Source organism: Lissotriton helveticus, chromosome 12 (assembly GCF_964261635.1).
Source record: "Lissotriton helveticus chromosome 12, aLisHel1.1, whole genome shotgun sequence".
NCBI lineage: Eukaryota > Metazoa > Chordata > Amphibia > Caudata > Salamandridae > Lissotriton > Lissotriton helveticus.
Genome location: NC_136073.1, coordinates 172,313,196 through 172,337,872, shown reverse-complemented (window position 1 = coordinate 172,337,872; position 24,677 = coordinate 172,313,196). Strand labels below are relative to the sequence as shown.

The following is a 24,677-nucleotide window of genomic DNA, read 5'->3' as shown; positions in this document are numbered from 1 at the left end:
TGGTGGTGCTTTGCTGGCAGATGCCTCCCTGTGGGGAGAGTCTTGAGTGGTTGGGGAGTTGCTGGAACGATGGTGCTGGGGCCAAAGTGAGGAGGTGTTGTCAGACAACTAGCTGCAGCATATGCAAGTCTGTGGCGATCACATGCTGGTGCCTGGGCAACTCAATGGGTTGCTAATCTCGGCAGGGAAAGTATGTTTGATCAGTAATGGGCAAGCAACTGTCCCAAAAAATTGGATGCAGTTGGATGTTGGAGGAAGCCCGCTCAATTTTTGTACTTTGCAACTGTGTATTTTAATTGCCGGACTGGTAATTTCTCTTGTAGGACCCAGATTCAGCTCACAGCCTTGCTGTCCTGTTTGAACTATTAGTACTACTCCTATGCCACCCTTTAACCGCGCACCGCGACATCTGAAAGACTAAAGCAGACAAAGAAGTCTTAAATTCCTAAAGCAACTCTGTGAAAGACATTGTTAGGGTGCCTTAGGAGTGGAGAGAAGATAAGCTTGCTTTGAAGTGTGTTGCAAGTTGACATGGCTGCCAAAACAATCAAGATTGAGGAAATATTTAAAGCCACAGAGAAGAAGCTGTTGGCCTGGGTGAAATGGAGCAAAGTTTGAAACAAAGCTATATGGAGAGTGTAGGTGATGGAGAAATGACCATCTTCTGATCCCTCGTGATTGATGAAGTTGTCTGTACTTGAAGCAAACATTAAACTTCTACATAATTTGCAGGAGGTACATCTCAGGGTACTAGGTGATAGCCAGCGGAGATGACCACGTTGTAGAAAGACCTTCTGGAGTTGCAGTTTGGATCAGAGAAATATATAGCTGCTGATAAACTGTGAGGACAGCACAAATGTCAGTGGCACAGTTATGATTGTTCTGCGGTTGGTGAACTGGTGAATAGGGGTTCTCTAAACAGAACTAGAAAACAAGTTGTTTCTTCAAGAGATGCGAAGCATCTTCACTTCTCTGATTTGAACTCCAAACCCTTTCACTAGAAAGAAAGCTATTTAGGCACATAAGAAGCTGGTGGAGATTAGAGGCTGATGGAGCATGTGTGAATGTAGATGAATGTAACTACTGTGTTACTCCGATGGATATATTTGGAGTATAAAGGGGTTTTCGAGGCTCGATAATGATTGTCTGGGAGTCCATCCTCTGGGAAGAGGGGATGCAGGTAGTTGAGGATTCATTTTCTGCTTGAAATATGGTAGTTTTGTTTATTGCTTGTCTCTGCTTTGTTCTAAGTGGTGTCAATTTGTAATAATATTTTTTACGCTCTTGCAATCACATAATTACCCCTAAAGCAAAGAAAGGCTTCACATGTTGCTTGTAGTAACACTAAGCAGCCTTTTTAGAGTTTGGCTATCCAGTCATCTACACTTGCCAACTGTGTGCCTCTCAACCTGTGGACACTATATTTTTTAGGTCTCGCCTTTTCCATGCCGCAGGAATGGAAAATGGAGAGAATTCTAGTGGTCAAAATACTTGTCAAACTAAGGCTTTTTTGGTGCGGTTTTCTTGGAGTTCACGTGGCCACAGGCACGCGCTTTTGGGCCATAAACTTTCACGGCCATCTGTTCCCCTGCTCCAGCACCTCCCCTCTCTCTCCCCGCACACAGCCTTACTCCGATTTCTCCTCCCCCTCCCCAGCCAGCTTCCCCCATGCCGTGTTCCCTCCCACCTTTCCTCCTCTGTCCCTCTCTCTCCGTACATCCTTTAACTTTGTCCACCTCCTCCTTTATCTCAGCTCCCGTCTTTCTCGCTGATCTCCTCGTACTTTCTCACATGCCATCCCCTGTCTCACGTTTCTCACCGGTTCTGTCCCTTTTCACCTCTCTTTCACCTGTCTCCCACCATTGTTACTGCTTTGTCTGTCCCACCTGGTTGTCACAATATCGGAAACCTATATCTCACCTTTCCTCAGTTGGTTTTTCTACCCTTTCTCTGTCCGCATAATTATGGATTTGCCGCATTTTCAGGATAATTCACCACCTGGTGCACAGTTTTTAACATAGTTAAAGATCGTGCAGGCAGTTCTGATGAGATTCCTATGAAAAATTATAGTACGTCAGCATATGTCTCAAAGTCGAGAACCAAAGGCAAAAATTCTCCAAGTTATTATTAAATCATGGGTGCCTCCTAAAACTTGTGCTGCTTCCTCGTGGCTGCTTGCAGGAATTTTATCGATGTTCATCAAACCATCCCTCACACAGGCTTCCCCAGCGTGCGCTCGGCCGGCCTCCCTTCTCGTCCCCCCTAATCAACACCCCCTCTCTCTCTCCATCACGGCCGCAGGCCGTGACTCGCATCTGCTTCTCCTGCCCACCCCCGTTGCGCTCTCCCCAGGCCCCCCTTGCCTACATAACATTTGGTCTTGTGCTGGAGTATCTGTCATCTCTTGCGGTATTCTTTAACCCTCTTCTCCTCCTTTATCTCAGCTCCCGTCTTTCTCTCTGATCTCCTTGTACTTTCTCACATGGCATCCCCTGTCTCACGTTTCTCACCGGTTCTGTCCCTTTTCACATGCTGCTACTCCATAACCTGGTTTTCGACCCTGCTATGCCGAGTCTTGTGGTTCAGTGGACGAATGCAACCACTGTAGCGGCCTGTGTTCACCTCATGGTCACAGGTTCAAATATTGGTGGGTCCACTCAGCCTTTCATCCTTCTGAGGGCGATTAAAATAAGTACCACTGAGTTGGTTAACAACAAACATCAGAAATTCAGCGTGAAGATACCCTTCTGAGTGAACGTGTGCTTTAGGAATGCACATGCTATGTATGTATGTTCCAGTACTACAATACCCATAAAGCTCTACCAATGTAAATCAGCCCTTAATGTCTGTATCGCCAATTATTCCAGTACTGTGGACCACTTCCCGTTCTGCCCAGGGTTTTCCAGGATGGTCTTCAGGCAACAATCCACAAATTGAGTATCAGACCCCACCCGTAGCTGGGTCACTACACCTCCACCCTCACTTACAAAAACCAGTGCTGTTTCACATCCGAGGCCCAAACAGCGCAGCCAATACACCCAGTCCCTAACCGCAACAGACCTTTTTATAGTTAAAAACTGGGACAACGCAAAGTCCTGGCAATGCGCTGGCTCCACAGCGGTCACTCTTCAGGAACTCGAACTCTGCCAGGGCAGCTCACTCCTGATCTACACACGGCTCTGACGAGGAACCTCCTTCCTGAGACACACAGAAGAAACACGGGACCGATGCTGTACCCCACCCATGCTGCCATGCAAGAGTCAGAAGACGCAGCAGACACCCAGGACCAACGCTCACATAAATGTCTCCGATGTACTTTAATCCTGAGGAACATTAGGCAAAGCTCCGCTGATGCACCACACTCACATCGGCACTCAGTACACACAACGTGCTGCTATTGTGCACAACGTGCATTTATAAAGCACATATACATTGGAGCTGAATTACAGATGTTTATTGTTGTCAATGGCACTCATTTCATCGACCTCGGAACGATGAAAGGCTGAGTGGCACCACCATGACTTGAACCTGCGATCACGAGGGCGAGCACAGATTACTGGCGTGGAGGGATTAATCCACAGGCCCCCGGTCCTGCACTTCACTCCTAACACAGCACTGATCTTTGCATCTGCCACTAACCCCCCTCCCACCCCCCTTCCCCTCCCTACACACACACACACACACACAGTTATTATTAAATCATGGGTGCCTCTTAAAACTTGTGCTGCTTCCTCGTGGCTGCTTACAGGAATTTTATCGATGTTCATCAAACCATCCCTCACACAGGCTTCCCCAGCGTGCGCTCGGCCGGCCTCCCTTCTCCTCCCCCCTAATCACCACCCCCTCCCTCTCCATCACGGCCGCAGGCTGTGACTCTCATCTGCTTCTCCTGCCCACCCCGTTGCGCTCTCCCCAGGCCCCCTTGCCTACATAACATTTGGTCCTGTGCTGGAGTATCTGTCATCTCTTGCGGTATTCTTTAACCCTCTTCTCCTCCTTTATCTCAGCTCCCGTCTTTCTCGCTGAACTCCTTGTACTTTCTCACATGCCATCCCCTGTCTCACGTTTCTCACCGGTTCTGTCCCTTTTCACATGCTTTGCCCTGCTACTCCATAACCTGGTTTTCGACCCTGCTATGCAGAGTCTTGTGGTTCAGTGGACGAATGCAACCACTGTAGCGGCCTGTGTTCACCTCATGGTCACAGGTTCAAGTATTGGTGGGTCCACTCAGCCTTTCATCCTTCTGAGGACTCCCTCTCCAATCCCTCTCTCTCTCCTCACTCACCTCTCTCTCTCGCCTCTCTCCCCTCTCCTCACTCACCCCAGGCCTGACTCTCTCCTCCCCTCTCACCAAGGTATTTAGGAAAGTTTACAATATTGCCATTATACATTATAAATAACTTTTATTTCAATATTAATTAACAAAAAAAGACATTTATATTAGTAAGATATATACATCTAAGTCACGTAAATACAAAACATGTGGCATTACAAATGCTATAAGTGTCACATTTGCTGAAGTTAAAAGTATTGGAATTGTAAATCACAAAACATAAATATAAAATTTCATTTACAAAACCAATAGCTCCAACTTTCCTACTGCTAGACCTATTGGCAACGCCAGTGCTTGTTATAGCTTTCATGACTTTTTCTGAATACTAGGATTTCTGAGCCGAGTTTGTGATATGTGCATTGACATCATTAAAAAAGTCCATCTGTACGAGACAAAACTACTCTCTTGTACAAATATTCTAATATATTCCATCACTGGCTCACAGTAATATGATTTATGACATTTGTTTTGGGTACTACCCCAATTTTTTGCATTTGCTGTAAACATATGATTCAAATAATTTCAGCCTTTTCACAATTGGTAGTGTACAGTATAACCTAAAGTAAAGCTTTTGTTTAGTTAGCTTTTGTGACCGTAAATAATATAGCTGTACTTTTGGAATTGAAGCCAAGCATATTTCTCATTCCAGCTCTTGCATGTCAGGATTCATTTTTCTTGACCAGCCTGATCTCAAACACTTGTATGGAGGCTCAACCCATGTCTGTCTCTAAGAATGAGACTGAGGATAGGTTTCTGATTCCCTTAAATATTCTACCTGCCTATTAGACCTAGTTTACTACATCTCCAAACACCCGGCACATCACCACTACCTATACTTTATGCTAAGTGGACAACACTACCAATCCAGATCTCTACTATTCTGAGTCACAACAGCCCTAAGGGTGTTCACTAAATGTCTAGCAGTGGTAGTGGCACATCTGCGAAGAAACGCCATAAATGTCTTCCCATAACTGGAAGATTGGCTGATAGAGAGCTACAGCAGCTTACAACAATGCCTGGCCCATACTCAAGCAGCAGTGTTTTTGTTACACAGTCTAGGCTTCAAAGTCTGTGTAAAAAAGTTGAATCTCGCTCTACGAGAGATCCATCCTTTTCTGGTAGGTGAATTAAACTGTCACAGAAAAATCCTAACCAAGACAAGAGACAGTTATTTCATTCCAAATGCTACTACCTCATTTTCAGAAACCACAACCCCTTACTGTGAGGATGGTGATGAAACTACTGGGTGAGATGGTTTCCTCTATAGCAGTGGTGCCACATGCAAGATTGTACATGCATCCTCTGCAAGAGAATCTAGTAGGGCAGTGGTCACAGTTGGAGGGTTAATAGAAAGATCTAGTGTTTGTAGAGCCCAATTCAGGTGATCAATACCACAGACGCCTCATGTGGCGAGGAGCAACATTTCAATACCTGCAGACCTGCTTCTTAATTCCCTTCTAATTTTCCGTTTGTCTGTTTCCCTCTCTAAAAGGGTGGATTCTGGCTGATATGTCTGCGTGTGACCACTGTCCTGTGTGATCCAAAACAACTACATCTTGAGTGGACTGCTCTGATCACCTCTAATTCAAGGTTCAGACATGCAAGCCTGCTGAAGTCCCTCCTAATCTCAAACCCAATTGTAAATGCCATGCATGGCAAGCAAGCTAAAAACTGCTCTGTCATCACAGGGACATGTTCATCATCATTTCACAGTCCACCTGATGCAGTTCTATGTGTCTCTGTGAGTCCACTCTGCAGCAGAGGATCAGCCTCTGACAGCACTTGCTCCCAGTTCCTTTTAACACCACCAGTGTCAGTTGAGCTCACTTGTGCATGCCTAGTAATGTGTACTCCAGTAAGACCATCTCAGAAGGGCGATACTACAGTGTCTCAATTTCCAAGACCTCCTTCCGACATGTGGTCACGATAGTGACCCAGACAATCACAGGTAGTACTTGAAGCTCGTCAAGGTAGTGTACTTCCAGACAACAACCTTTAGTTACTGTAGAATGAGACCTTCCATGCACTGGTGGTAACCTGTGCTCTATCTGGATAGGGCCTTACTATGTCAGGATAAGAGGCACAAAAATAAACCCCAGGTTTTGGAGCCCCTGGCCCTGTGAATTGGGGACGAGGGCGAATAGATGTCTGGAATCCTCTTGTAAAAAGATGGACCAATCTCAGTGTTTTTAACTATGGCTTACAACTTCACCATTATGCACGTTGTGTGTTTGCCATTCTGGCGAACCATTTGCTACACTTGAGGCACAAGTTTCCCAGTTATATCAAATCAAATCAAGCTTTATTCAGATCATATAGAATGTCCATAAAACCATACTATAAAATACAACAAAATCCACGTGTAAACAAAAAGAGAAAAGGAAACAGAAAAAGCATCTTTACATAATTAAATAGTCATTATACAATTATATATATCAGAAGGAAAATACACTTTATAATATTTCATAATTCAAATTTTCGAAGTAAACAAGTTCAATCCTTAGTTTAATTGCCGACGTTATACTGTACTGCATTACAGACTGATATTGTATCCAAATTTCTTAAATAGTTAAAACCAGCTTTGTGGGAGTACAGGCACTCAGTTTTAAAAACCGGACAAAGGAAAATGTTTCTAATTTTCTTATAGAAATTACAAAAAAGTAAAAAATGAAGGGTACTTTGTTTGGACCTGCTATCACATGGACAATTTGGAAGGTTAGCACATGACTTGCCCCTCCTAGGAAAGGCACACAGAAAATGTAATGTGTTCATCCGCAGTCTGATTAGGTAGAATTTATACTGAACGTTAGTTATAAAAACGAGGTATGGCTGTAAGCCCTTAGCAATTGGCCCTTCAAGATATGATACAACAGTCATCTTGGTACTCGCAACCTCTTCTCTTGAAGCAATCCTAGCATTCAAGAGGCTCTTTTTTAATTAAACCTTGCTAATTTTTTGTATATTCTCCAGTTGAGTCCAGTTCAGGGCCAAATTGCATTCCTCTTAAAGACCACTGATATAACTTAACCAAGGTATTTTCTTACAACGGTCTTGGGACAGACAGTCTAAAATAATGTCCCTCGTAAAATGGGTTTCTTCCCTATACCAGACGTGGTGCCACAAGTTTAAAGTGGCCATAATAATCAAATCATGTATGTGAGAAGAGACGGTTTCTCTATGCAAGATAATAGAAGGGGTTGAGGCAGGTACGGCTAGTAAGCGTCTTAAACAATTATTTTCAAGGGTTTGTATCTGGGTGGTGTCTGTCTGGCCCCATAGGGCTCCCCCATAACAAGTCCCTGTAATGCACTTCGCTCCATATAACTTCAGAATCTCCCGTACAAAATAGCCTCTACTACTTTCACAAATTTCAACTTGCATAGAGTTATCTGTTTATTGCAAGTGCCCTTACTGTTAACAAGAATCCCTAGATATGAGAATGTGGCTGTTCTCTCTATTAATTTCCCGTTAATATAATGTGTTTTGTTTTAATATTCCTTTTACCACAGGACATAACCAAAGTGTTGGTCAAATACATTTTTAAGGATTTTTCTGTCATAAAACTTGTAAAGTTATCCATCAAGGTTTGTAGGCCGTTTGCTGTCCTCGAGATTAGGAGAGCATCATCGGCATACAACAAAAGGGGCGTAGGTCGATTGCGGACCTTTGGTACATCTACCCCCAAATATGTAATAAAACATCGACCTAATTTATATACAGTGAAAACAAGAGAGGTGCAAGAGTACATCCCTGTGTTATCCCACGTGTAATATTAAAATTCTTTGTACATTCCCCATGTTTCCCATAACGTATCTTTGCAGACATACGGCGTAGATTTGAGATAAGAAACTAACAATGTCCTCGGGGGCGCCCATTCCTCTCAACGTCTCCCATAGCTTTGAATGATCTACCAAGTCAAAAACGCTTGACAAATCAACAAAGCAGAGGTGAAGGCAGCTCTCCTTTGCAAAAGTATATTTCCCTATTATTAGTTCTAAATTCAGTTGTTCAATTGTTCCAACTCCTCATCTAAAGCCGTACTGAGCTACAGATAAAATATTTTCTACTACCCATTGCTCCTGCTCAGCCAACAACATTCTACCCATAACTTTAGAGGTTGAGTCGAGCAAAGATATTGGGCGATAGCAAGTAGCACTGCCCTTATTCCCTTTTTTGAAAATGAAGACTATCAGACTCTCCGCCCAGGTGGCCGTTATCACCCCCTCAATTGTTGCATAAAAAAATGTGTGCAAGACAGGTACCCAAAGAGCCATATCATATTTAAATACCTCAATTGGGACCCCGTCGGGGCCAGCCGCCTTGCCACTTAGCGCTATTCTTAAGGGCTGTTCTAATTTCGTCTTGGGTTATACTACTTATTTTGGTGTCATTTAAAATTATAACAGTTTTATCCTCAGTATTTACAATACCCTGATGTATCATTAAAAATTGCATCCAAATGGGTTATCCAGTCTGCAGGAGTTACTATGGTATCAATTTTTACAGATTGGGCATCTTTGAAGAATGGTTGATTCAAGGTTTTCCAGAAAAGAGTCAAGTCTTTAGTCTCGGCAGCTTTAATCAGGTTCTCCCAGGCATTTTCCCTAATCTCCAATTTTCTTAGATTAAGAGTTTCTTTATATAATTTCCGTAAGGTATTAATCTCCTCTCTTTTATGAGGCGTGGCTTTTAATGCAGACTTTAAATCTCTATTTAATCTAGAGCATTGATTATCGAACCATCTTGGGAAAGCGATACATTAGTCTTAGGATTCCTTCGCAGGTTATCAGAAATAACATTCGAGATACTTTGAAAGGCCATGACTATATCTATACTAGTTGAGGATTTATCGCGGCAGGTTATAAACTGATGATTCATTTTTTGTAGGATCCTATTTGTAAAAACTACTGGATCAACCCCTGCCCATTTGATTGAGTTTCCATTTTGCCCCTGTATATTTATAGCCACAGCGTGGGAACTAAGTGCAGTTTTTTTTAGCATAACAGAATTTAAGGTTATTGACAGGGGATAGTGGTCGCTCAATAAACTTGGAAGAACTGAATATTCCGATATAAGGGGCCTAAGATTTATTGAGGTGATAAAGTGATCAATGCACAAGGATGATCTTACTCCTTCATAGGTACGAATAGAACCCATATCCTCGCCTTCACTCCCCTTCATAACCTTTTCCATGATTTCTAGATTGTACTTGGATATGACGAAATTAATACTTTCCCTATAATTATTGTGCGGAAAGTGTCCAAAAGCACAGCCTAGTTCCTATTCGTATCCACATTGAATCCCCGATATAAGATTACATGGTTCAATATTAAAATCTCCTGCCCAAATTGGGGAACAATCCGAACCTACATTTTTCATGAAGTCCATCAACTCTTCATCTAAGAATGTGATAACCTCGTGTCCTGAAGCATTAAAAATATTATTATAAAAAATGTATCACTAAGATGTCCTGTAATCCCTTTGCTGAAAACAATAAAAACTGAAAATTTGACTCTTTAGTATAAAAAATGTTTAAAATCCACCTAAACGACAATGAAATAAGTGCTGCTAAACCTCCACTGGCCCTACCTGCCTTTGAGGGGATAGCATTTGTTGAAATCATCTTAAAACCGTTTACAAAGAAATTGTCTATGAGCCAAGTCTCTTGTATTAGAACGATGTTGCATTGTTGGACACTTTTATACCAATTCTCATCCTGCAGTTTGTTCCTCGCCCCTGCTACATTCCATGTCATAATATGTAGATGTTTCTGCAATGGGGGGCTGACATCATTTGGATCAGCCTCCATAATAGGCCCTTCCTTACATCGAACAGTGCAATTTCCCCTAACAAAAGTTCTCTTGCTTGAGTTCCTCCCGGCGGGGTTTAAAACATCTGGCTGTATAGCCAGGTTAATCACAGGAGATAAGGGAAACCGGGCACTAATATTCACCGGTAAGGACAAACTTACTAGAGGTAGTCAATCACAGTTGTCTACACCGGATAAGGGAGCAAATCTATTAACTAGGTTTAGATGGAATGATCTCTGTGATACTCCATTAACCCCTCCCATGCTCATGACGAGCTCACTTCGTCATGAGCCACGGTGGCCTTGAGCTCATGACGAGCTGAGCTCGTCATTACGGCCGTAACGCTCGCACACGGGGCTAATTCCCCCGCTGTGCTGAGCGTTCTAAAGAAACTGGTGTGGCCGTGACGAGCTCAGCTCGTCATGAGCACACGGCCACCGTGGCTCATGACGAGCTGGGCTCGTCACGCGCACCGGGACGCTGTGCGCGCCTCCCAGCAAAGCGGGGGAATTAGCCCTGCAGGGAAGGGGTTAAATGCTCTCGGATAATTTAGTTCACGGGGCACTAGCCACGCAGTTATAACTGTTTGCCCTTCTGACAAAGCATGTGCTACACTTAAGGCAGGAGTTTCACAATTATACCTACCTATGTCCAAGAGGATGTTTAACCTTGGGAATTAAGGGGCAAAATGTAATTTGCTGGAGTCATGGACTTCACTCTCCTCCACCAGTTTTGAGACTGGCATCGAATAAGTATTCCAACTTAAATGTAGTTGCCCTCCCATGCCATAGGCAGATGTTGTTGGATACCTCTAAAGCCCCCTATTGACATGTTCCTCTAGCACTACTGGGTGTTCACAACCAGTTGATGAATGGCATTAAAGTTATACACGCTTTTTTGGCTGAAGAAGGCTTCTTGCGAGTCCGTAGCTTACTCCCAAGATTTCAGCAGCTTACTAGCCCAAGTCCAAGAGGAGGTACATCAGAAGAACATGAATACAGCCCATCAATTCTATGTTTTAGGATACGGACTGATCCGGAGGAAAAGGAAGAAAACGCATTTTCCCCATTCCCTTTTCCATAGTAAAAGTGCACAGCAATACTGCAAAAACTGCTCAACAGAATGACACCACATTTAGCACTAAGCTAGATCTTGTTCGAGAAAGGATACTTTTCGTGATTTGATGTAAATCTATTCTGCAGTTTTTTGAGAAATTAAGGCTAAAAAGTGTATATTTCACACCACTGTGGAACTGCAAGCTCAACCACCCACTGTTATTGGCTCTCCGAATAAAAGTTGCGCCAACCATCTTATGACCGGACTGTCCTAGAGTCTTAAAAATTCAAACAAAGCTAGATAAAAGGGGGCCAGACTAGGTTCACCCTGCCCTCCCCTGGTCCTTGTTGGGTGAGTTCCAGAGGCACCCCCTGGGGTCAAATTAAAAAAATATATATTTATATATTTTGGGGAGGGCGTTCCTTGGGTCTGTGGATCCACCGCAAAGTCCAACATCCCTGGGGTTGCATGGTGGATCCGCGCATCGGGAGTGAATTCCCCAGGTTGTCACTCAGAGCGTTGCAGTGAATCCACAAATCCATGGAATTCTTCCCCCACTCCCCCCCCCAAATAAAAAAGGTTGTTATGCTCTCAACACCATACTGCCAAAGGCTGTGCCATCGTGGGTTGGGGCCCATGCCCTGCGCCCATCCCCACACCACATAGGGTGATGAAAATCTACTTTACTTTACGTTTACCCTAGACTTTCACTGGAAAAACCAAATGTTAAAGTGATGTTATAGTTCGGTATGGTAATAATTTCTTTCTTTGCATTAAGAATAATTCACTGGAAAGTACACAAGGTTAAAGGCATGTTCTTGTTAGGTGAAAATGACATTTAAAAACATACTATTTAAAATGAACAAAACCACAGAAATTCACCATTTTAGTTATTCTTAAAGCTAAGGTAAGACGGCTGTTTATTGCTACCACGTGGCATCAACATGTTGCATGGTTGGGTGCAGAGGGAGCACTGCAGGCAGGACAAACTGCATCATTAGTTGAAAGCTAACCTGGACTTGAGGGCTCCTAAAAGGGAGGGTGACCTCACATTCTTCCCTTGAAAGTGTCTCCACACATGCCATCATCTCAGATAGCGTTTTTGTATATTTTGCAGCTGAAAGGTGGACACGTGGGAGCTGACATGATGGGGAGTTCTGGTAAGCCAGCCTCAAAGAAGCAGAAGATGGCCGACATGGAAGACTCATCTGAGCTGCAGAGCCATCGGAAGCATGATGCCAATGCCAATAGTGACGTGTGCTGCGGAGCTCTTAAAGGTACAAACTGAGACAATAGACACATTCAAGGAAATTTGCCATACTCCTGTCTGATGAACAGCAAATACACCCACATTCCTATGTTTGTGAAACAGCCATTGTAAACATCCATACAATAGTGAATGTGAAGATGTGACACATCAGGAAGTAGGGAAATACCTTTATCCATATAGATTATTTTTAAAGAAAGGGACATGTGGTCTTGCAGAGGTAGTGCCTGTTTTAGGTTAACTAGTTGAAATTGAACTTTGTCAAAGAGGTGGATTTTAACTGCTTCTGAAAGTTTAAAGGGCAATCTAGTGAACAATACCGCATAAGCCTTGAAACATTGTCAGACCAGCTGCAATCGTTGTTACTAAATAATTGATTCAGGAATGAATTAAGGGAACTGATACTATTTCTGTTCGATGAATGCACACTATAGATGATTCTCTCGAGTCCCCATACACTTTGGAGAGGTAAGAAACCCAACTTGATTGTGAGATGTCCCTGCTGTTTGTTCGCCTACTACAATGCTGTAGCTCATTAATTTTTCCCAAAAAAGCTTTTGGGTTGTTGGTTTTACTGGCCTAGTACAACTTTATCCATGTTTCTTCATGGTAGGCCCTTTTTGTCTTCCAGATCTCGTTCTTCTATGTCTTTCTCAGGTTTGCCAATAGTTGCATTTTAAGATCTTTATGGACTCACTTTTTTTTTGTTTATATATTGCCCTTATTACTTTGTCAGTCTTCTTTTGGAGGTAAATTTGTTTGAGTACTGCCTGTTGTTTTTTTAGCCTAATTGGGTTGCACTCAGCAGTTGTTTTGGGGGGGAGGGGTGGGGGAGAGGTCTGTTTGTGAAGAACATAGAGAGGGCCAAATTACCACCATAGGGGTTCCTGATTGGAAGTTTCTGAGGCCCAGTTATATTTTTGTTTCCGCAAAGGTCAAGATCTCAGATTGTTATCTACATTCCATATCATTCTTCTTAGATTAAATGCGGTATAATTCTTCTTAGATTAAATGCGGTATAATTCTTCTTAGATTAAATGCGGTATAATTCTTCTTAGATTAAATGCGGTATAATTCTTCTTAGATTAAATGCTGTTGCTAATTGGTCGAGGTTTCTCGTCTTTGGCTGGTATTCACGTGTTAGGGCTAATGATATGATATGAGGATTGTGATTGCTCTGCACTCGGATTGCAACATGATACCCCTCAATTTCAGATGTTATTCGCCTAGAGACAAAGGTGTATTCCGTTATAGAAACTAGCGTGGAATTTTAAAAAGTTGGTATACTTACTTTATTCAGTTGATGATGATCTTGTCGCAGCATAAGCTCATATTTTTGAAAAGGATAACAACTTTGAGTTGTATTTAGCTTCACCAAAAAAGACCAATTGACCATGTGCATATTAAAATCGCCTGACATGATTAGGCCCATATTATGGTTTTGGTGGGTCCAAGTATCAATTACTTCCCAGACGGTACTAAGCTGTATTATTTTGATCGACTTTTTTGTGCCTAGGTACATATTTAATAAGATTATTGGTAATTAAAGGTGTATTTTCGTTCATAATAACAACCATGTAAGTTGAAAGTCAATTTCTTAATGCTTTGTGCTTAGTTCTAATGAATAACAAGTAGACAACCTGCCTTTTGCTCGACCAAAGGTGGATGAACTGGTTGCCGTGGTAAAATATTCTTGGTAACAATAGTCGCTTCCTTATCCTTTTTCCATGTTTTTTGGAACATAAGAATTTTAAAATTCTGTAAGAAGTTTGTTTTTTGTGTTTTAGAAGTCTCGAGAGGCCATGAACGTTCCAAGAACAGATGATAGACTTTTGCGGTTTATCCGGGCTTTATAGCCTTCAATTACTCTCTATAGACAGGGCTATCAAAATCCGCTCGCATTTATTATTTATTTATTTTAGAAGCTTGTAAAGCGCGCGGCTACCCCCGACGGGGGTGTCCCGGCGCTGCAGACTGCAGGCTAGAGATATAAGGGAGGCACTTAAAGGCTAGTGAACAACCAAGTTTTCAATTTACTACGGAACACTGATTCAGAGGAGATAAACCTAAGATCCAATGGGAGGCTGTTCCAAAGCTTAGCGCTCATTACGCCAAATGCTCTCCCACCCATTCTGGATCGGCGAAAGCGTGGGGTAACCAGAAGGCGCAAATTGTTCGACCTCAGAGATCTGATAGACTGGGACAATTTAAGCCTATTTCTTAGATATCCCGGGCCCAGCCCGTTGAGGGCCCTAAAGGCAAAAATCAGAGCCTTGAACTGGATGCGACGGGCAATAGGAAGCCAGTGTAGCTTCCTTAGATAAGATGCGACCGAGTGGCGATAGGGAATATTGCCAATCAGTCTGGCAATCAGCATTTTGTACAATCTGCAGGCGTTCAATTTGGTACAAGGGGGCGCCTACATAGAGACTATTGGCGTAATCTAAGTGTGAGGTGATCAGGGCATGAATGATGGTTCTGCGGGAATCCAGCGGGAGGTAGGGAAAGATCTTCCTAATCATGCGCAGTTTGCCGAAACAAGCTGCCGTGACCTTATTAATTTGTGATTTGCAGGAAAGTGCATTGTCAAATTGAAAGCCCAAATTTCGGACTGTTTGGACTGGGACAGGGGGAGGATCAAGCTCAGTCGGCCACCACTGAATGGTAGGCAGAGGGGTTTTCTGATTAAAAAATAAGACCTCTGTCTTATCCGTGTTAAGCTTAAAATGATTAACGGTCATCCAGGAGCAGATATTGTTGAGACAATGGCGAAAATTAGTGAAATTAATGTCAGTGATCTCTAAATGAAAACACAAGCTGAGTATCATCAGCATAGGAGATTACTCTGACCCCCCAAGATTCCACCACTTTTGCCAGTGGTGCAAGATAAACGTTAAAAAACAGAGGGCTCAGAGCAGAGCCCTGTGGCACACCACAAAGTAGGGGTTTACCTTCTGATTCAAAAGGTCGGAGAAAGACCTTCTGAGTCCGGCCTTTAAGAAAGGATCTGATCCAAGTCAATACAGAGCCTCCAATTCCTATCTGGCCCAGACGATCCAACAATATCTCATGAGATATCGTGTCGAAAGCGGCGGATAGGTCGAGGAGGACCAACATGGCCTCCTCGCCCCTATCCACACACTCACGGATCGTCTCCGACACCTCTAGAAGAGCGGTCTCGGTGCTAAAACCAGGTCTAAAACCAGACTGCGAATCATGCAGAAGTTGATTAGCTTCTAAGTATTCTGCCAATTGTTTCTGGACAGTCTTTTCAGGATTTTAGCTGGTTTAGGAAGGTGAGAAATCGGACGATAATTACTAAATTGCAATGGGTCAGCGTCCGCTTTCTTCATAATTGGGACTAGTATGGCCTGTTTCCAAGCAGTCGGAAATTGGCCAATGCGTAACAAGGTGTTCCAAATAGTAAGGAGTGGGCAAATCAGTGAAGGAGCAAGTTTGTCCATCACCTTAGCAGGGACGGGATCTAGAGGAGACCCAGATTTGCACTGGGCAAACAATCTAGAAGCAGTCTCAGTAGTAAGCTCTTTAAAAGCAGTAAATGACCCTTTCTGTAAGTCAATGTCATTAGGAGTGGGGGAAGCCCTAACAGGAGTAAATGAAGAAGATATTTTAGTAATTCTTTCCTGAAAATAATCAGAGAGGCCATTACATAAGACCTGACTGGGTGTACTCTGAGCCACCATGGCTGGGGGATTAACAAAATCCTTTACGATATTAAAGAGGGTTTTAGCTGAGTTATCTGCATTCTTGATTTGTTGGGCAAAGAAATCCCTCATAGTGGACCGTTTTAATTTTTGAATTTTTTTTAAGCTGTTTTAGAAGTAATTTTTGACTCAGAATCATATGTTAGCCGCCATTTGCGTTCCAACTTTTTACAACGGCTCTTTTCCTCGCTTAAAGCCGGGGAGAACCAAGGTGCAGATGGCCGAGATCTAGCGGAGGCAATAGGTTGTAATGGGGGCAATAGCAGCAATGGCAAGCAGAAGGGAGGAATTAAATTTAGCCACTTCTTTATTAAGGTCATTCGATGAAGATTCTAACTGATAGGAAAAGATGGGATCCAAGGCAGTAGCTTTACTTTGTCATGCAGGGGACTTTCGTACAGCAAAATTAAAGACGCTGTACCTCATTAAGTCTTTGGAATATTTGCAATTGCCACCCTTAAATACATTTATTTTGGTAATTATAAAGAAGTGTGAAACAGGCAAGAATTTCTCCAATCTAAAATCACATAGAAAAAAGTAGCTCTATGCGGATGTGAAATTTAGTATCATTATTCTGTGCTATTTGTGCTTTATACTTAATATTGGTATGGGTAAACATCTCTCCTGGGTTGCTCCTTACTGTAGTTGCATCACCAACGTAAGAATGTGATGGGAGTAGTACAGACCTTTAGGCCAACATGACTTTACTTTAATGCTTAAAGCCCAGCTGTGGTTTATGAGGAGTCTTTGTGATAGATCGTTGGTGGAACCGACATCTGCTAGCATTTGCGAGAACTAAGGTAAAACACAGCCTTGAATTGTAAATGTCTGTTTGACTCCTTTTCCACCCTGTTACCTACTTGCAGTGTGCTAGGTCTTGTGATGTTGCAAACATTCTGTGAGCCTGCTGTGACAATGTCTGACTAAGGATCTCTGTCCTGTCCTTTGCGGGTTTCCTGTCTTGCCCAATAATCTTTGACTCCCTTTTTCAGCACCACCAATTTCCCAGATATTGTCTGACAGTCCCAGACTCGTACCCATCTTAAGTTGCATAGCAGGCTTGAGATGACAGGATAGATCACCTTGCCCAGTTTACACCCTTGCATTCTGGGTCAGTTACATCTCGCAGGGTTTTCTGATAAAGATTGGATTTCCTGGGGAAGAGCACTGGGGAAATACATGTCTCATCTTGTAATGATCAGATAATGTAGAAGTGCTAATCTTAATAACATGCAGTCGAAACCATTATCGCTGTCCTGATAAAACTGTGATCTTATTTCCAAACCATCATGGTGGCTGCCACCCTTTTCGCCATTCAATGCTATTTCTGAATGCTGTCACTGGTTACGGTATGCTTTCCAGGCCTTAAACTAATAATTTGCTCGATCTTTCCTTAGACTCTTTATAATAACCTCTTTATTCCTCATGCTATGCTATACCTTCTCAGGTATGAGTGTTCTTGGGATGCCCTGCCGGGGCTCTTTACACCCTTGCGTGACTACTGTTTCCTCTGCTCCTAAAACCCTACTTGACTTCTCTGCTCAGACTCTGACCCTACTTGAATACAGTTTAAGAATTTGTAGATCGCCACAGCTACTCATTGAGTGTCCCAGCGCTATATTGGGTACTGATCTTTGGTGTCATGGAGTTAAAAATGCAGAGCTGAAAAGCTAGGTTTTAAGCACTCTTGAAAACGGAAATGTCATCAGTGGCTTGCAGCTGCTGTGGAAGGGCATGCCAATCTTACGCAGCCAGGTAGGAGTAAGAGCTGCCACCCCACCCTTTCCTTCTAAATTTGTGGATCACCACTAAAAACACTCCTTGGCCTCTGAAGACAAGAAGCTCATTTCTTATCTCTAGGGTTCAACATTGTCCATCTTTTTTAGTTTAGGGGTGGTGAGTGATCATGTATCACACCCAATGGAACTTGTTATCTACTGTCTGCTGTGCCACTGACCTGAGCCCTTACTGTCTTGAACTGCTGAAATTAGATCCTCCGGTGTATTGGTGTTTGTAAAGTGTGTTTGCCAACCCTCCACTTTTTGCTGGGATATGGGGTTTTAGGTGCAGACACTATTATCAGTAATAGTCCCATGCAGGCATTTCTAAGCTCCTAAAATGTGAGGTATGAGTTAAGGGGGTCTTTTGCCATCCTCTGATCCAACCTGTGTATTATGTTATTTTAAATTGTAATGTATGTCTTTGGCATTTGTAGAATGCACCATTTGCCTTTACTGTGACTCGCACAGCCATTCACTGTCTGGGGGTATTTTTTCGAAATCATTCATAAGTTCCCATCGCAGGTTAGAGTCTGAGTTGTCCTCGGTGATACAGTTTGTGTATTGTGCTCCTCCATTTCTTAGACTGAATAATGTAGGCATGTTTTGTGGGCTAGGATGTTGAGGGCAAATGAAAAAGCATCATCTAGGATCATGTGGGATGTTTGGGTGGCAATGTTATTCATGTTAGTTCCTGGTGTATGTCTAGTCATGGTGAGGTGAAGCTTGAGAGCTTTACCAGTTGCATATACCTGTTTTAGGAACATGCCCGCATCCTGGAGGTTTGAGATTCTGTGAGCTACAGATAGATGAAAATGTTAGCCAAAATGTAAAATGGAAAGAATGTCCACATATTTTTTATTCCTTTTGGCTTGAAGAAAATACAAAGTAAAAAGGGGTTAATAGATAAGCCACTTATTTGAGCCTCCTGCATCTCCCGGACTGTACAATGCTCTAGGAAGGCACAATCTGCTCATCGTACTTTTTTATTTTTATAAATATTAATGCTTCTATATACCCAAGCACTACTTCCTCGGTGGACATAATATCCTCAGCTGGGTTATTGTAACATTTTTATGATGGTAACATCCAAATCACCTTCTGATTTACTTCTTTTTCACAGCTCCTTCAGTATCAAACTGTTTTCTCGTATTAGCCATGGGGTGCTACTGAGGCCTTTCATATTAACCTCTTGTACAACTGAAGGCCTGTACTCCCCCCACCTCATTACTACTTCTCTCTGTAGCTGGCTCTGTCCATTCCTCTCCACAAATAACCTTGACGTTTGCCTCCTTGGTGTACTCTTAGATCTAACGCAAAAATTAAATTGTTCATAACCACTACAGCGACTGAAGCATGACATAAAATAATGAATATAAGCAAGATCTACCTATATATCTCTTTTAATATAGCTGACACATGTATCAGCTCACAAGTATTCAGGAAAATGGACGGCAGTAATCTTCTATGGGTACCTCTCCAATATTCCTTTGCCCCACTCAACAAAATTGTAACCTTCACTAATACAACCATTTGGTAGTTCCCCTTCATCGGATCACCACCCAGCTAACTGGCTTCCTACAAGAACTAGGGCTTCATACAAGCCCTAGACACTTATGTTAAAATTAGTGAGAGGAACTGCCAGGCTACCTCTCTAACGTTCTGTCCTGCTGCACTCCAACCCAGAACTTAAAACTTGCTACCTATAATCTCCTAGATACCCCCAGCACCCCCATGTGCCTCTTCAGTGTTCCAAGCCCAGTCCGTTTACTGGGCCCTTAGCACAGAAACTATAAATAATGCAAGACATTTTCACCAGGAGTTCAGAAAACATTGAATGGTCATCTCCTGCAATTAGAAAATCACAGCGAACTTCCCACCTCCCCCCTCAAATTACACAGTAAATCTTTATATTCTATTAATGTTTCAGTTGTAGGAATATGTACTTAAATCTGTTAAAACTTTGCCAATGATATCTACATCATGCCGGCTCTTTAACCACTCAATCACATTGCTCTATGTGTACTGTTATTGCTTCATTTGGTAATGTCAAGAACGTTACATTAAAAAAAGTAAATAAACCACTGGACAAATTGTACACTAAAACCTTGTCTGTTGTGCCTGTTGGATGTCCTCCCTCCATGCATTCTGGTTTTGTTATGAATCCCATTGTACCCTGATATAGGCCTAGGTAGTTACACAATCTTTTACCTACATCTGTCCTACCATTGTTCTACATAACTGGTCTGACGCTGACCTTTTACCTAGTTAGGTGCTACATGACTGTTGTGTGGTTTTCTTCGAAAAACTAGCCTCATGTATTATGCATGAGGATTCTCAGTATCAAAGAAGGATTCCCATCTTCTGCATAATAACTCTCTATAAGTACACTTCTAGGTAGGACACCTGAGGGTACCTTTCGGGTATATAAGCACTACATCTTCACTGGGTAAACCAGAGGAGTAAAAGTTTTCCATTCTGACGCGAGAGGCTGAGGTTCCCGGACGCAGACACTGCCGCACGCAGTAGTCTGACTTCCCTCGCGGGGTGTCCTCCTTGAGACTAAGAGAGGGTCCTTCACTCTCCCCATCAGGTAATGGGGTTGGCTTTATCCTATGGGGATTCTTGACTTTACACCTACATACATGCGAGGTACATTCAGGTACATCTAGTTAGGGTTCGCATCGTAGGAGTGCGCCTTATTACTGTCATATTTCCATATCCCTGCATATATTCATTGTTTTAGCACTATGGTAGAATTCTACCTTTTCTTTACTCTGCTGGTGCTCATAACCGTGTATATATACACCTAGACATGAATCAGCGCAAAAGGCACTGAAGTCGCTCCACTGGCTGCCAGTCCAGGCCAGGATTAAGTTTAAGGCCCTATGTGCTATGCACAGCGTTTTAAAGGGAAAAGGACCAACCATACTTAGAACCCTGATCACACCCTACACACCAGAAAGAGCCTTAAGATCTTTCACAGAACATCTGGCCAAAACCACCAGGCTTAGGAGAGCCAGATGGGAAGGAAGATAATTTTTGCATATAGTACTGAAAATTTGGAACTCTATGCCCATAGATCTAATACTTACCATGAATTAGTTGGCCTTCAGAAAGAAACTGAAGACCTGGCTTTTCTCAGGTTGAGCCCCAGTCCATGCTCACTCCTGCTCCACATCGCTGGGAAGCCCACAGTCAGCTACGCGCTCTATAAAACTCACAAACCTAAACATATCTGTTTGTCTCTTGGTTGTTGCAGCACATGTTTTTTATACTAGAATGAAGCTGGTTCAATAAATCGTTCTTACAAACGTCCCCATCATTTATTCTGTGTATCTCTTTGAGACAAAAGTGAGCACGAATGACTGAGCAAAAAGTACTGTACTGTTTCCACAGTCAGGGTTGTCATGTTCGATAGTTGCCAGAAGCTATTTGTTCCTTGGTAAGAGGGGGTTCATAGTGGCACTGTGAGCAGGCTGGTCTACAGACTAACATATCCTTTGCGGGTGTCTGAAATCAGTCTGGGCACCAATCCCTTAGTTTATGTTGTCTAAATGCACAGATCCTATATAGATTTGTAGGAACAACACAACACAGTTTGCTATATTTGTAACACTTCACAAGGTAGTCTGTCTAGCGTAAATCTCTGGCCTGCTAATCAATTTGGCTACTCATATTTGTTTTTTCTTTTTGCTAATAGCAGAATAAGTGTCTGTAGTCTGAAGGACTTCAAAGCTCAGTGGATCTCTAGTCTCAAGACCTTGCCCTTCCTAGCAAAAGACAGATGTCTAATGTTAACTAAAAATACACTTGACCAGACCTAGGGATCTGCTTTGAGGATAAATACATGCTGATAATACTGATTCTGCTTTGAGAAGGTGATGTGAGACTGACATTTCAAATAATTCACAGTGAGTTGAGGATGGCTTCTCTCCGGTCTGTAAATCAGCATAGCACATTCAATGATTTGACTTCTGAGACTATTGGGGTCAATTAGAAGCATTAATAAAGGGACTTAGGCCTGTTTGTTTTGTCTGATCTGTTAAATGATGACACAAGGTTGACGTTGAAAGTATGATGAAAATCCACTTCATTTAACCGGTTGCCCACCTTGAATAATTAATTGAAACATTTTAAAATTATTAGTTTGCTTAATTTGCATTTATACATTATTATAAATACCCAAGCATTAAACACATGTTGGTTTAGAATGGTACAACGTTTCTGTTTTACTGCACTTACCTTTCTCGCGTAGCGTGTTGACTTTCTTAAAGAATTTCTCAGTGACATTCAAACCACTTTCACTGTGCAATATTTTACATAAGAGGATTGTTACCTATTGTTGTGAAATCCTTTGGTAATTTTCATTAAAATGCCTCTGGAAGATTAATGAGGTACTCCTGATGCTTGTTAGCTCTGCTAATATTTTCTCATTTCTAATTTTCAGTGCTAAGTCGAGCAATCCTGCTTTCTGGAAGTTTGATGAAAGAAGAGACTCATAGGGTGAGTGCTGCGCCTAGAGAGTTCTGATGACTGATGCAGAGTATTCAGAGGGTGGCCATTGGTTGGGCAGCAGCATGAGTGGGCAAGGGCAGAAAGAAGAGGTGCATTGGATGAACAAAAGGATGCATTTTTGTGGGTACATAAGGGAAAGATGGTAGTGGAAGTATCTGGTATTATGTTTTACATAACTAAAATTATCTTAATTTTTTGTGTGAATAAAAAGAATGCAAAGCTATGGTTGTATCTCACTCTTTTTACTCAATCTTTAAACAATATATACACTTTACTAAATATTTAACAAATTCAATTTGTTTGCGTGCAACGTTGTAAGTGGACTCCAGCCCTATCACAATGATATGAGAATGAGTAGAGCAAATGCCCGAGAACTGGCATGCACTGCTGTGCCCAAAGCAGTGCATGCTGGTTCTAGGACATTTGTTCTAGCCCTTCTTGTGAATAAAAAGTGCCATATACACCAAATATTTAACAGAAAGTTTAACAACGGTGTAATCCCACTCTCTTTGACAAGAGGCAGTAGTGTTCAGTATTTGGTCATTGATTATTACAAAATTGTTGGCGTGGGGGCAACCAGAAAAATTATTTTTGAGGTAAAATAGTCCATACGTATGTGTTCAATCTTTAGAATTTCCTGTTCGATGCTGGTGGACGGCATACATTACGCAGGTTACACAGTTAGGTTTTGGCATTTTTTCTTTCTTTGTACTTAAGATTAAGGGAGAAATGTTCTGCGTTGGATCTTAAAATTGTGATAGAAGAGGTCTCTGACTTGTCAGGTACACAATGTGTGGATTCGGTCTGGATAAGAAACTCAAAGATGCATGCAGGGTAAATGAATACTAGCCTGCAAGCAGTGTGTCTAATTCAGAAAGTTACTTGCACAGCAAATCCCTGGCTGTTGGTGGGAGAATGAGTAAGGGTGTGCGCAGACAGGCAAGTGAGGTGAATGCTGGACTTAGTTGAATTAAGAGTCAGCAGGGACAAAAACATCAGATCCACAGCACCTTTAGTGGCAGCCTAATCAGTCACTGAGTAGTTGAAGACAGTGTAGATGCAGAGGGCGAGTGGCAGGCCTGGTCTTTGGACATCATATAATGGTGTAGATTAATGCTAATTAAAAGAAAACTTTTTTCCAGTGGCGAGCTCCAGGCTCTGCAGTAAGTTTGGAAGAGATGAGTAAAATGCCCACAAAAGGGTTCTTATCAGGAAGAAGCAAGGACATATCCCAGTGTGCATCTAAACTTCTTGGGTTGTAAACTTAAAGTAGATTAGAAAAAAGTGACCAGGTGTTCATCAAAGCAGGTCGTGGTTAATGTATAAGAGAAAAAAACCTGGAACAGTCTTAAGCTCTTAGTGAAGTATCGTTCGAGACTTGTGGCTGTAGATACACATGTTTTGCTTACGCCTGCCATCTTGTATTGGGTCCAGATGTGTGCACGTAGTTTTTAGGTCTCGCCTGTCGATGCGCATGCGCATCGAGCAAGCGAGACTATAGGGGCTCATCGACTCTTTATCTAACTTGCAAGGAATCGTGGCGATTCCTTGCAGTGCCCGTGACTTTTAAGCTCAATGCGCATGTGCATTGAGCTTAAAAGCGCGTGCACAGCCGCCGGCATTCCTCCGACACCTTTGAAGTGAAGCTTAGCTTCACTTCAAAGGCCCGGCTTCTTCACACCCACATGCCGCTCTGCCCCGCTCCGCCCCCTCCCCTGAGTCATCCTGCCTGCCCCTTCCCGCCGTGTTGCATTTCTCCTCCCCCCTCCCCTCTCTTCCCTCCGTCTTGTTTATTTTACCCGCTCTGGCCCCTCGCATTTCTCCTCCCCCCTCCCCTCTCTTCCCTCCGTCTTGTTTCGCATGTACCCCCTCCTTTATCCCAATCCCTCTCAGCAGTTTCCCTTTTAGCAGCTCTCGTCTTTACTCGCACCCGCCTCCCACACCGCGGACGCTTCCATCTCGCGTGCACCTACTCCCTTCTTCCATTTCCTTTTAGCAGTTTTATTTCCACCAGCTCCCCTGTCTTTACTTGCACCCGCCTCCCACACAGCGGACGCTACCATCTCGCATGCACCTACTCCCTTCTTCCATTTCATTTTAGCAGTTTTATTTCCACCAGCTGCCCTGTCTTTACTTGCACCCGCCTCCCACACAGCGGACGCTTCCACCCGCCCACTGCCCCTGCGTCCA

General features: G+C 42.8%; 1 protein-coding gene across 1 annotated transcript in view; it reads left to right on the top strand.

Moving 5' to 3' along the window:
• PELP1 (proline, glutamate and leucine rich protein 1) overlaps positions 1–24,677 on the top strand; it is a 394,967-nt gene that overhangs the window by 270,057 nt on the left and 100,233 nt on the right. Inside the window, exons 13-14 of the mRNA XM_078670231.1 lie at positions 12,317–12,476; positions 22,420–22,475. Coding sequence (XP_078526357.1) covers positions 12,317–12,476; positions 22,420–22,475 — 216 coding nt within the window. The remainder of the gene's footprint in view (positions 1–12,316; positions 12,477–22,419; positions 22,476–24,677) is intronic.